Below are 12,799 nucleotides of genomic sequence, written 5' to 3'. Positions count from 1 at the left end.
ACCCTCAATCATCTCCCCACTGAGCCTGAAGGCTCCACCATACAAAGATATAATTATATAATCAACAACAGTGAAAGAGATCCTGACACCCCTGTGGATATCAACACATCCCTTCTTATTGGTGCCTTCCTGTGCACCCCCGAGACTGAAAAGATCCTGTTCATACCCCTGAAGCCTAACATCGACCATAATGACCTTACATGCTTCTGGACGATAAGTAACATGCCATTCCCTGGGAAGGATCATTGACAAGGCTGTAGCCAAACGTATGTTTGATAGGATCAAGAGCAAGGTATTCTTTGAAACTCTTGGACCACAATGCATTCCTAAGATGACTACCATCCAAGTAGATGACGACTCTCTTTTAGGCTTTGTGTTTACACATTAGAGCACTTTCATTCCAAAGACCTCAATCTGTTAAAGTATAAACTAAAGCTCCCGAAGTATGTGCGCTCCTGCACCAAAAAACACTCAGTCCAATACACCAATTTTAAAACCTTTTGCAGTACTCATATGGGTTTGTGATTCACAGTGAATTGTCAGTCCAAAATCTACTGTACTCAGTATCTTGATTATTGGGTAAGTGGGTGAAATTGTGTCAAAAACTTGATCGATACGATTTATCACAACATATAACCATTTCGAAAATCTGACTTTATCAGAGAGGAAACAGAATATTTTTTAGTGAAGCAAGTTCTGGAATTCTTACCGGCCCAGTTTTCCTGCCAGAGATCCTCCAATATTAGACCCAATGAGGCCACCAAGCGTAAATATGGAAACAATTACCGACCATATAAGAGTCAGTGTATTTTCATCCAACTCGTTTTGGTAGCGGTCTGCCCATGTTTCATTTATAAATGTCTGGATGTACTAAACAAGAAAAGAACAAAGTTTATTATTTCATATTGAGTTGATGCCCTCACATATAAATGAGACGATAAACCACAATGAAAGTGCTCCGCATAAACTCTTCAGTGTATAAGTCACTGCAGGCCTTGATTAAATAGTATCCATTTTTGCTTTGGACTTTACTTAGGATCAGTGGAATTAATGTAGAATACACCAGATGCGCACATCATAACGATATCGGGAAGGTTGTCTCATCAGAATGTTATCCTAAGTATAGGTTTATATACGGTTGTTCCAGATAATGATGTCATGTTTCCTTTTTTATTGTTCTTCATTTCTTTCTAAGATAATGGCTATTGCCATTCACCTGTACAAACCATTTCACATGATGTAATACTTGCCATGGTACTTATGATAGTCTCAATGTATCCATGTACTAATAAAGATTAATAACAAAAATAAAAAAGAAGGATGAAATACACAGGCATAATGGAATAGCTTACATGTTCTGTTGAGTGGGAATCTTCTTTAAAAATAAATGTAGATATCTGTACATATTCACTTAAAACAAAAGAGCGGGAAACCTATTACATCTAAAGCAACTACAGTAATTGTTAAACCCAGCACGATTAGGATTTTTTCGGGACCTAGAGAAGAAATATTCTCTAGATGTTTTGAGTGGAAATCTTTCCTGCATTTGCTAGCAACTGCCACTCTCAAGGCCTGTCTCTCAAACTGCACTCTGTAGTACTTTTTGTGGTACTACAAAACGTACTACAGAGTGCAATTCACAAACTACATCAGGAGTTTTACAACTCTACACCGCCTATACTTACATGTGTGAACTTCTCCGAGGCCAACTACAGATTGTCCGCACATGTAAATATACATTTTAGTAGTAAATGTGGGAGGAATTGGAAGAAGTGGGTGGGAAAAGGGGTAGACTTGATACCAACAGGGATGGGATTAGGTAGGAATAAAAGGGGGTTAGGGAGGTTCAGGGATGGGCTTAAGGAGGGACATTACCCACCCACCCACACAAAATTAATCCAATTGCAATGCTCTAAGGGCAGTGGGATAACAAAATTGCCTCCCTGCAAAGAACATGGAGGGGGCCCCCGTCCAGGCTCGGCCAGGTGCTGTGGTGAGGGGGGCCTCTGGAGCTCAGGCCCCTCCCCTCCCACACTGTGGGGGCTGCGGGGGCCTTTGTTACACCAGTGTCTGAGGGTGGAGACCAGTGCTTAATTTGTGCTTGTTGTTTCCGGTGCTGAGCACTGGCACTTATTTTTGAGGGCCGGCGCTTATTCTTCTGCCTCAAGCATTTGCTGAGAGCAAAAGACACATATGGGACAGACGGAGGGAGGGAAAATCGAAAAAGCGTCACAAAGGGAGAAAGTAGAAAGCTATGAGAGTGAGCTGAAGGGGCGGGGAGTGGCTTTATATGTACTGAAGAGGCCCGAGATGGCTTCAGGATTACGCCGCCTTGGTATTCCGTGTTCAAACATTTAATTGCTGCAGCCGTGAATTTAAGAGGAGGACTTTGGGCATTGGCACCTTTTTACTTACAAATTAAGCACTGGTGGAGACGTGTAACCTGTACTTTCGTAGTAAGTTTACACGCAAAGTTTGTGAATACTGAAAGTAGCAACATTACTACAAACAGTAAGCATACACAAAATTGTAACTTACCCTTGTGAACTTGACCCTAAGTGTCTAGCTAGCAAGTCGGACTTTAAGATTCTTTCGTATTTGGAATTCAGAATTGGAAAGTAACCTTAAGATTCTATTTGGTTCATGAAAGGTAATCATTTTATATATATAGGCTGCTTTTAGAGGTTCAGTCAGATTGTGCACAACACATGATTGTATTTGGAGATCCCCAATAAGTCAGCATGGTACTTTCAATCAAGTTAACTGACGTGCAAGATATATCAAGCATCTGATTGCAAACTAGACACTGTTTTTGCGCAACACTGTAATGTGACCAACTTCTTTTTTGAGCAGCATCTGATGCATTAACCAGGGAAGAGATAAAAAAATAACTTTCAGAAACGTTTGCATTAATATTAATGAGGCAGAATTACCCCTGAAAATTCATGTAACTGACTGCAAATGAAAGAATTGTTGCCTATGAGGAAGAGCAGAAATCCATTTCTACATCTGCATTTGGGAAATGCATCATTGCAGCTTCTGTCTCCTTAAGAAGGGACATTAAGGAAAGCATGCAGCAGGTGGTATTCACATATTCGAAGGGGTCATTCCTAGATAGATTCCACTTTACAAACTGTTACCACCCTTTTAAATTGCTAGTATTAAATCAAGTGTTTGTGAAGTCAGAGAAGCAGAACACTTCGCACCAATCCAATACAGCTCAGAAGCACAATGTTGTTGGACCTCATCGAGTTCACAAGAGTACCCCACAACACCCAAATCTCCACGAACAACGTCACTCACAAGAACACAGAGCACACTTAGACAACACAAATCCAGCACCCCAGTTTCTGTGTTTGAAAGGGTACTATGGAACATATTAAGACAATACTATCAATTGAGACAAAGAGTTCGAGACAGACAATGCTCACACCTATTTTCTCATGTGGCATGTACCACAAATGGTAAGATCCTTGGACTGCACATAGCAGTCACTACTAACTACTATAAAAAAAAAACAAGCAAATGTGCAAGTAAAAGTAGCATGTTATCTAGGGGTGGGTGAAGAAGTCCGCTCTGCTGGTGAAGTTTGCAGAGTTTTCCCTACTCCACGTGGAGTGTGGAGCTCCGAAAAACTCTGCGAAGTGACGCGGAGCGGAGTTTTTTTCTCTCTCTTGTCAATGTTAAGTTGGTGAGCACGAATTAGAGAAATCGCTAAGTTGGCAAGCGTGAACAAGATTTCTGAACACGAGCGGTAGGCCTTGAGCGCTCCTGATGAGAACGCTGCTGCTCACGTTGAGGAAGCTGCCACTCGAGTAGAAAATCTGCTTGAGCGGCAGAAAGAAGTTAGGGCTCTCTGGCGCTCCACATGATGCAGTTCACATTGATTTTACAGCAGGCAGAGACTCCCACGCTGGAAATCAGTGTGAACAGCGTGACTTACCCAAAATTTGCTGCTTGCAGAACTCCATGTAGCTCAGCAGTGTGTTTTTGGCACTTTGTGGAGTTCCGTGTAGCAGAATTCTGTGAACTCCGCCTAGGCACACCCTCACTACTGGCTATTGGAGTCAAACAACCAGAAATCATATTACAGTCTGTGGTGGAATGCTTGAAACTAGGTAACAAAGGTACCCAAAGTCTGTCAGCACTGAGAGGCCATCTTATTGGCAGAATGCAGATTTCACAAATCTCTTCAATTCTTTCATGTTTTTCATTGGAGATTTTGGTCTTTGATCCGCTCACTTTTTTCTTTATTTACCTATATTTCACTAAAGGCAGTTCTTAATTGTGACAATAGTAGATCCTCATTAACGTTGCACATTAAACTATTTGCAACTATTAATACCTAGCTTTTCAGTATACAGCATAGAAATGTTATAGGAGACCTGGCTCAGTATTAAAGAAACAAAACTGAATATGTTCACCGTTTGTCTTGCTCATACAAAAGGGAGTGGAGCAAATGGAAGGCAGCCCAGGAGAAAGCGTATTTCACAGAATATTGACATATTTGCATAGTAAAACTAACAAATAACTTGTATCCACTTTTCAAACATGAAAGCTAGGACAAAGTAGGAGGTAAAATCAAATCGTCACTTGTTTGGTCATAAAAGATTAAGGATGAGCTAGAATTTCTTGCTAGTTAGAAAGTTTAAAATATTTCTTAGCAATAGATCTTATTCATCTTTAATGGTTACACAGTGGTTTCATCCATTTGTCCTTAGCGTAAAAATCTTTCAAATCTGCTCACTCCACCCTGTACTACACAAGTAGCAAAATGGTACAAAGGGAATACTTGTTTTTTGCCTTTGTGCACAATTTCTATACTTGCCTTTGCTTGTGCACTTTGTTTCTTTAGTTTCTTTCTAATGGTAATTTTATCTGCAACCATTTGATAGATGGAAGCTAGATACAATGTAGTCATTAACATTCTTAGTAAATGTGTTTGATTCTGCAGACTGCAGGGTGGTAGCCACCCTGTAGTTATAATTAGAGTGCCAGAGATAGTGTTTTTTTATTTTTGTCCCTTTGTATTAACTTTGTACTTATTTTCCGAAGGTGTGTGAAACTTTGCAGGCCTTCTGCCCCTGTTTCATTTGGGGTGGACAGAAAGTTTTGCAGCGTTGTTCAAGAGGTGCAAAGTTAACAAGCATTGGCAAAACCAACAGATCTTACCCATGGGCGAGTTATTAGCTTTGGCAATCGGGTGGGGTTGGCTAACGAGGGCGGTGAATAACAGGATTATTTTAAAGAGCTCTCTAAAGTGACCAGCGCTGGCCACTTCATAGCAGTTTGTAGTTAGATGTTGCAGATACTGGGGCTGGTGGGAAAAATTAGAAGAACGAGGGCTTGATGAGAAGAAACGGAGAGGGGGTCGGCATAAGTTAAAAACAAAAATGTGGGGGCGTTAGAGGTGAGAGAAGAAATTGTGATGGGAAGGAAAGGAGAAGAAACAAGGGGTTGGGGGATAAGTTAAAAAAGTGAAGAAAAAATCATTAAAAAAGCTTTGACGCGGCCAGGATTGATTGCATCATAGCATTAGTAATTCAATATCACTTACTACAGCTGATGAGGCATTAAAGCGCTTTACGGCGAGGAGCACATTACTCCAGTTACTTCATGACAGATCATATAATACAAGTTAGGTGTGATCATTAGTGGGGACTATGCGTACATTAAGAATCCAGCCCCTGCTAGCCCCACAGGATCGGGCAGCTGAGTGAAAGGTTATACCTATGTGTTCTTATTTTTTTGACACTATGTGACTTGAAAAGAAGGATGACTTTTTCTGAGGTGAGGTAGATGGGTCCCAGCAGCAAGATTTGCCTGTTCCGAGAAGTAATGCCCTGGGACCTTCTCAAAGCTGACTAATGGAGTCATGGACAGATGGCACATGACAAGGGAAAGAAGAACTGAAGAGCCGAGAGTCTATCACTTCATCTCTGGGTGCTACATGCACAGAATACGCAGCAGCATGCACGTCTTCTGTGAAAACTGATTATTTTACCAAAGAACTGTCTGTCCATGTACTCCCTGCTCTTTACACTGTTGTCAATTTTCCTCTGTGTTATTTAAAATCGTGGTGCTGTGGTGCCAAGCTTTTGTATAGCTTAAGCAAAAGGTAAAGGACTGTAGAAGGTTACAGGCAAAAATACAGACTAAAGTGCTTGGCTAGCGTCTGAGAGAAGATAACTTACTGTGTCATAGTGTAGCATTCTACAAATGTATAAATAAAGATATTTTTCTGGGTCCTGGGTCCATAGTTAGCCTGAACCTTTTTTATGTTTCTTCTGTATGGTGTATAGTGTTATAAAAAGCTGCAAAGCAAACAAGTACTGAAAACAGTTAAGAGCCAATGGAAGGACACAATCCTTAAGAGGAGGTTGGCAGCAGGTGAGTTCTAACATGTTGTGGTAAGCCTTATTGAAGAGGTGTACCTTCAGTTTCCTTTTGAATTACATTACGGGCACAAAGATAAGAAACTGCAACTGTTAAGAATAAGTTGAGAAGGGATCAAATCCCGAACAAACACCACAAAAAGTACTCCACGCCAATTTAGAAAAATAGATAATATTTATCTGAATAAAGTAAGACTGAAACAGTAAAAATTCAACATTCACAAGAGAAGATACAAATTTGTAGAGATTAAATGTAGTATAGCACTTAGAAACACAGTAGCTCCAACCGGGGCTACCACAATCTTATGACGGAGTTGCTTCCAACAGTCCAGCATCACTCGCGGGGGAGTGCAGGATGTTTACAGAGTCGCACAGACCCTGAGTACAGTACCTTGGAAACGATGAGCAATCAAAGACGTTGCACGGAGTCAGGGAGGTGAGGCGACGCTGGAGCCAGTACGGCGGCGGTCCCTTATTGCTACTGGGGAGGCGAGGTGCCAATTCCTTACTGCTAGGCAGAGGAGTTGATACAGCGTCGGTTACAAGGCACTGGTTCCTCATGACACAGCAGGACAAGATGTGAGGTGCCACATTCGCCACAGGTGCTGTGGCGAAGTCACAGTCGGATGCCATGGACGTTGGTGACAAAGTGCTCTGTACTCACACTGTGGCGGGACTTCGGACATATTCTGTGAGGAACACGGTTTTGGTGTGGCCGGCGGTTCGGCGTCAGAATGTGGCGCCAGACCTAAAGTCATTCTGGGCATCGGTACACTGGTTTCTTTTTGTTTCACCAGAACTAACTTCCAAGGGCCCAGGAATTGGGTTTCGCACCACATGGCAAGTTAGGACTCTCAGCAACAGAGCCCAGATGCTGGCAGATGAAGTCTTTGGTGTCCCTGAGACTTCTCAACAGGAGGTAAGCTCAGTCCAAGTCCTTGGAGATCACTTGTGGGGGAAGGTAAAGTCCTTCCATAAGATTCAGGGAGCAGCAGGCAGCAGGACAACAAGCAGAAGAGCAGTCCTTCCAGAAAGAAAGTCCAGTTTAGCCCTTTTAGCAGCACTGCAGTCCTTCTGACAGAGTCCTGTTGCAGGTCCAGAAGTGTCTGATTTTAGGGGTTCACAGACCCAATATATGTATTCCCAAATGTGCCTTTGAAGTGGAGGAGACTTTAAAGAGTGGTATTGCAGTGCACCACTTCCCCTTTCAAACCAGTCCTGTCTGCCAGGATACCTGTGGGGGGTTATCAGTCCTTTGTGTGAGGTCAGGCCACTAGCCTTTGAAGTGTAAGTGAGAGCCCCTCCACCCTTCTGCCCAGGAAGACCCATCAGTACGCAGGTGAAGCTGAGTGTCCTGTGTTTATGGTTGTCTGGGTGGAATACACTAGGGGAGCTGTCAGTCAGCACAGACCAGACATGGTTTGGAGATAGACTGTAAGGCACAGAGAGCCTCAAGTGCAGAGAAATGTCTACTTTCTAAAAGTTGCTTTTCTAAAATAGTAATGTTAAATCCAACTTCACCAGTAAGCAGGATTTCTCTCTACCATTCCAACCATACCAAACATTGCATTGCATTGCCACTCCTTTCAGATCAGAAATTACCACTCAAAAGTATGTAAGGGAATTTCCAACGCTGGCCAATGAAAGGAGCAGGCCTCACAATAGTGAAAACGGCTATGGTAGTTTTTCACTACCAGGACATGTAAAACCGATAAGTACATGTCTTGCCTTTTAGTTACATTGCACCCTGCCCTATGGGATAACTAGGGCCTACCTTAAGAATGACATATGTTGTAAAAGGGGAGTTTAGTTTTAAATGGCAAGTCGAAGTGGCAGTGAAACTGCACACACAGGCCTTGCATTGGCAGGCCTGAAACTTGGTTAAGGGGCTACAATTAGTGCTGCAGGCCCACTAGTAGGATTTAATTGACAGGCTCTGGGCCCATATAGTGCACTTTACTAGGGACTTATAGGTATATTAAATATGCCACTTGTGTATGAGCCAAAGTTATCATGTTTAGGGGAGAGAGCACAAGCACTTTAGCACTTGTTAGCAGCAAAACAAAATCAGAAAAAGGGAGAGAGGCAGGCAAAACGTTGGGGAAGTGCACCCGAAGGCTGTCAGTCTAGCAGAACCGATATGCAAACACATAACTAATAGAATACATCTTAATATGCATTTTCTTTGCATGCTATCTGGATGACAAAATAAAACTGGTCCAAAAAGCCAAGCAAAAACTACCTTCCTTATGTATTCCTGTGAAACAAAATGGAAAAGTGTACTAGCAGTGAGCTACACAAACTACTATGAGGAGGAATTGATAACTGGCCATTAGGAGCAAAATAATAATCTTAATTTATATAACAACAATTGGCTTTCATTCACTTTGGGCTTGATATGTAGCACTTACTAAAAGTAACAAGGAAACCCAATCACTGAACTAGGCTGTATATGTAAAGTTTCAGAATTACTAAATGATCAACAAAAAGACACATTTATGGTCACATGATTGTGTAAACCAACAAACAAATACATAACAAATACAATAGCTAAACAGAAAGAAATAACATTCAATCGGATTGCCAATTTCTAGTTATAGATAGTTTTCACTAAGATAGAAATTCCTTGCATATCACCTCCATAATAACTTTCCACCCTTTTGACAAATCACTACAAGACTTGCCAGACCTATAGCATTTCCTACATTGTGAGATGATATAAATTTTTATGGTGAATTGTTAAGGAGTAGCAGAGATAAAAGGGGGTCCTAAAATGAGTATTTCCACCAATGCATTTTCCATAGACTAATGTACTTGACATAACACTAAAGGAGCTGGATTAATTTACATGAAATATATTTGGTGCATAGATGATGCTTTTTGGGTATTATTTTTTAAGTTATAAGGTATTTAAACTTAGTGACATCTGTCACTGCAGTACTTTCGCAGAATGTCACAAAAGTTTGTGAAACTACCCCAGTACTTAGCCGTAAATGTATTTAAAAATATATTTTTAAAAAATAAATAGATTTCCCTACTTATTACCATTTTAATTAACTGGTAATATGTAGGGCCCTTCTACTTGCCAATATTTAAGGCCCTAACACTGAACATAGCCAAAGTGTACTAAAAACAAGACCTCTGCCTTTCCATTCTCAAAACACAGCCATTACTCAATGATATAGTGGCTTGTCATCACCATGTACCTCGGTATACTGCAAATTCATAAACTGGCTTACCGTGTTGTACAGTAAAGTGTAGTGGGATGTTCTACAGTATTAGAAAGTGATGTGGACTACAGTAGAGTGGCATACAGTCTAGGTGATTTTTGTAGAGTAGTGTGTGTATATACGCATGCACATACTCCAAGAATTTGTTTGGTTTAATTTGTTGTTGTCAGCCTCTTCTTTTTTTAACTCATTTAGCTAATGCTTTTAACACAGTCAAGCACTTTTATCTTCCACTTGCATCAAGCTAGAGTTCAAGATTTTACTAGTGCAATAAATGGTAAGGCAAAACAGATGTGACAAAAAATCCCAATGAAACAAACCACAGCTAAAGTAAAGGTGCACTCCATTATCAAAATCTAAAACCCCATTAAATTGGCCAGTTAGGATTTGCTGCAGAAACCTTAACCTGCGCCCACGCTATCAAAAACATGAAACTCCTGCATTGTTTTAACTAAAAACAAAACTTGAACACATAAAAACACATATATAAGGAAATGATACTGTATCCATATCAAAGGTAAGTTATGTAATGTCACATCATCTGTGGAGCAATGCCCAGACCATTTTGAGGACATTGTGAGGGTGAGATAATATTTTGATGGCGGTTTTGATGGAGGACTTGTGAGTTATGGTTTGTGTAGCAGATGATAACTGGAGAATTCCATAGAGTTTTAGATATTGGTGAACTATGACACCCCTTTATCTGTGTTTTTCAATGAACATAAAGATATGAATATTTACATTAGATACACACAGGTAAAGTGAAGTTGTGGTTGCTAAAGGAAAACTTGCAAAAATGGGGGTACATCATAATGTACATCCCCATGCAAACAAACTCCACTCCAAATGCACTGCTTGTGGCCTCACAATCTTTATTCTACTAAATAACGTGACTTAAAATCATAATATCATTAAATAATAACCCATTTCCAAACAAAAAAAATATATTGTATCAGTAGTAATGTCATCGATAATGTAAACAATAAGGAGATAAGTAATGTTACCAGCGATGTCATCTATGAAATTGTTTTGTCATCTGAAACATTATAGTGCAGTCAAGAACATTAGGTTTGGTGCAAATATGAACGAAGAAGCACTTTTAAAAGGCAGTCTCATTAGAGTAATATTTCATTTAAATAATGTTACATGGATAAAGCACACATATTCATAGATGTAGCTATCAATCTATAGATCTCCAGAATTTCTGGTTTACTAGTAAGAAAATATGTGGGAGACACCAACAAAACCAAATAAAAAAGCTTTTGAATTTATTCAAAACTGAAAAACAGAAAAAAATCAACACAATTTATTTTAATTTTCCACTTACCACAGTAGGCGCGTTGATAACTGAAACATTGTACCCATATTGAAAGCTACCTCCGATGCCCACTGCCAAGGCAGCTAAAAATAGGTTTCTGGTCGGAACCTATGGAAATACATGAAAACATATGGCATTTTTACTTAAGAGGAACAACAGGATTTCAAAAATGCTTACCGCATTTTTTGCCAAATTACATAAACTTTTCATGGGACACTTTTGAAAAAGACAGTCATTGTAGGATGATATGTGCCTACTTCGAGACTGCCCTGTTTTTATGGAAAGCCTGATTCTCAGGCATTCACTGGTGCAACCACACCTCTACATGCACCAGTCCACTTTTGTGGGCCACACGGTCTCTGTGTTGTCATAAGGCTCGGCGTGGGTAATATAAAAATGCACGAATGTCAGAGTAGCAGAGAACAATGGCAAAAGATTAGAGTACCCAAGTGCAGAAAACTTGGGGAAAAGGCTCCTTTAAATCATTCCAGAAAGGCTCACTGCATTAGGACACAGGATATAAAAACTACACTGCAACTGGACTTAAAAGTGGAAGCTGACACATGTAGTGTTGCGTGTCATGGCCCACCCCATGTGCACACAGATGGGGGGATTGTCAGCTGCCACTTGCATGCACTAATTTAATGGTATTGCCAGATGTGCAGGTTTTACAAGGAAATAAAAGGGGCCCAGTCAGCTTCTGATGTCTCTGTGTGTCATCTGTCCTAGGCCAATCTCTACACTGGCGATAAGTGGCGATAAGTGGGGCCTGACCCTGCATCGCTGCTCGCCACCACAGCCTCACTCACTGCAGCCTGATCTACACACTGGACCTGCGCGTTCCCTTCTCAGCGGCCCCACCCGAAATGACGCATGCCCGTACACCCGGATTTTCCAGTGCCCTGCTCATGTAGGTGGGTGGTTCCTTTTGCATCCACTCCCAGTGAGACTATTGTTCCCCGCAGGAGGCTGCCTCCTTTAACCAGCAGTCTTGCTCTAAGGAACCCTCCACACTTACCAGCCCTCTCTTGGGACCTCGTGGCCTCAGGCCTGGCAACATCCGGGCCATCATCCTTATCAGCCAGGGCCATTGAGGCCCCTCCCACACAGGCCAGGCCCACAGGTGTTGGAGACATGGTTATCTCTGTCACATGTTACTGTAGCCCCAGCAGATCGTTTCTGAGGACAAATGTGGATTAGTGGTGTCCAGATTGCCAGGTAACCCCACCCAGGCGCTGGATCCAAACGTCTGAAGGTACTGATGCCAACCAAAGGGCCTGCTGCCATCATACCTTTCTAATGCTTCGCCCCCACCCTGTGCAGCTTACGACAAGGACTACAGAGCTCATACCACCACAATGGCTTTCATCTTGGCCCTAGAGCCCTTTGTGGTCATAGGACCCCCTCCCACTCAAGCTGCCCACTAGAAACACTTGGTTGAACAGCTGGAGAACTACTTTGCTGCAATGGACACTGTTGAAGAATGGAAAAGGCCAATGCTCCTTCACCTAGCTGGAGCAGACATATCTAAGACTGTAAAAAACATTCTCAAAGCTGGTCCTTCCGACACGTACACCAACTGTGAGAGATGCCTTCATCGCCTACTTCAAACCTTTTGCAAACCCAGACTACGAGTGGTTCCTTCTGCGTCAAGCCCACCGGAACCCAGGTGAGTCCATAGATGCTTTCTTCATGCACCTTAAAGACCCTGTCAGTACCTGCACACTTAACTAAGATGAGGATGAAATATTTTTTCCGGTTGCCAGGTGTTTACCAGGTATGCAACGTAGATCAGAAGAGCAACTAGTTGAGGGTGTCTATGCTCTCCTTTGGTTGTCATCACTCCCAATCCCCAA

The 12,799-nt window shown here is 41.6% G+C and overlaps 1 protein-coding gene across 3 annotated transcripts in view; it reads right to left on the bottom strand.

Annotated features, from left to right (window-relative positions):
- The window catches only part of LOC138266189 (solute carrier family 2, facilitated glucose transporter member 11-like), a 307,604-nt gene that overhangs the window by 148,582 nt on the left and 146,223 nt on the right, over positions 1-12,799 (bottom strand). For all 3 annotated transcript variants that reach the window (XM_069214670.1, XM_069214669.1, XM_069214668.1), the window contains exons 2-3: positions 10,953-11,051; positions 710-870 (exon numbers count right to left, since the gene is read on the bottom strand). In XM_069214670.1, coding sequence (XP_069070771.1) covers positions 710-870; positions 10,953-11,051 — 260 coding nt within the window. The remainder of the gene's footprint in view (positions 1-709; positions 871-10,952; positions 11,052-12,799) is intronic.

This window comes from Pleurodeles waltl, chromosome 11 (genome assembly GCF_031143425.1).
Source record: "Pleurodeles waltl isolate 20211129_DDA chromosome 11, aPleWal1.hap1.20221129, whole genome shotgun sequence".
NCBI lineage: Eukaryota > Metazoa > Chordata > Amphibia > Caudata > Salamandridae > Pleurodeles > Pleurodeles waltl.
This window is presented reverse-complemented; position numbering and strand designations above follow the sequence as displayed.